A 776-nucleotide genomic window follows, 5' to 3' on the forward strand; every position below is an offset into this window, starting at 1 on the left:
TGCTGTAGTGGTTTGAGTCAGCCTCCCTGGGCATGCTCCTGAACTGATTAACAGGTAACGTGGCTGACGTGTTTCACCCAACTCACCCCGATATAGCAAGCCAGACTCAGAAAGTATGTGTTATATTTTTATTCAGAGAATCACAGTAAGCTATTGAGACTTACGGCTGCTTTCCTCTGCATAGTCTCCCAAACATTCCCATGCAACTTTTGAAAACATCAAGTACACTTCAAGAATTTGGAAGATGCACCATCACAAGCAAAACCTGCACGAGACACTGGGATTTCTGCCAAAGTAGCAGCCCCCTGTGAGAAAACCAGGCAGGAGCACAGCAGGCTGAGCAGGAAGCGAGGGCGCCAGGTGGCAAACACCGCGGTGCTCTGCTTTATTTGGGAACCTTCTGCAGAAGCAACTCAATATCATCCTGGATCTTGATGGTTTCGAAGTGCCGACTGTAGCGCTTGAAGGGCACGCCGTCAGGGCCGATGAGGAACTTCTCGAAGTTCCAGGAGATGTCGTTGCGGCTGACCGGGGACCAGATGATGTACTGGGGGTTGGTCATCAGTGAGGAGGGGTCGTCGTGCGGGAAGGGCAGCGCCTCTTTCAGGAAGGTGAAGAGGGGGTGCGCGTTCTTCCCGTTCACCTCACACTTCTCGAACATTATGAAATTGGGCTTGTACCCGTTGCCGGGACGAACGTGCTCCAGCGAGAGCAGGATCTCCTCGTTCTTAGCATTTTCCTAGGCAAAGGAAAACACAACCGCCCCGAGCGAAGCC

General features: G+C 52.3%; 1 protein-coding gene across 1 annotated transcript; it reads right to left on the reverse strand.

The window, feature by feature from the left end:
* Positions 1–385: 385 nt before the first annotated feature.
* On the reverse strand, positions 386–736 carry LOC104547543 (glutathione peroxidase 1-like; the record flags this gene model as incomplete). Its single annotated transcript, XM_010193284.1, has 1 exon — positions 386–736. A coding segment is annotated over one exon (351 nt), but the record flags the coding sequence as incomplete, so codon positions are not given.
* Between the last annotated feature and the right edge of the window lie 40 nt (positions 737–776).

Source organism: Mesitornis unicolor, unplaced genomic scaffold (genome assembly GCF_000695765.1).
Source record: "Mesitornis unicolor isolate BGI_N332 unplaced genomic scaffold, ASM69576v1 C13571624, whole genome shotgun sequence".
NCBI lineage: Eukaryota > Metazoa > Chordata > Aves > Mesitornithiformes > Mesitornithidae > Mesitornis > Mesitornis unicolor.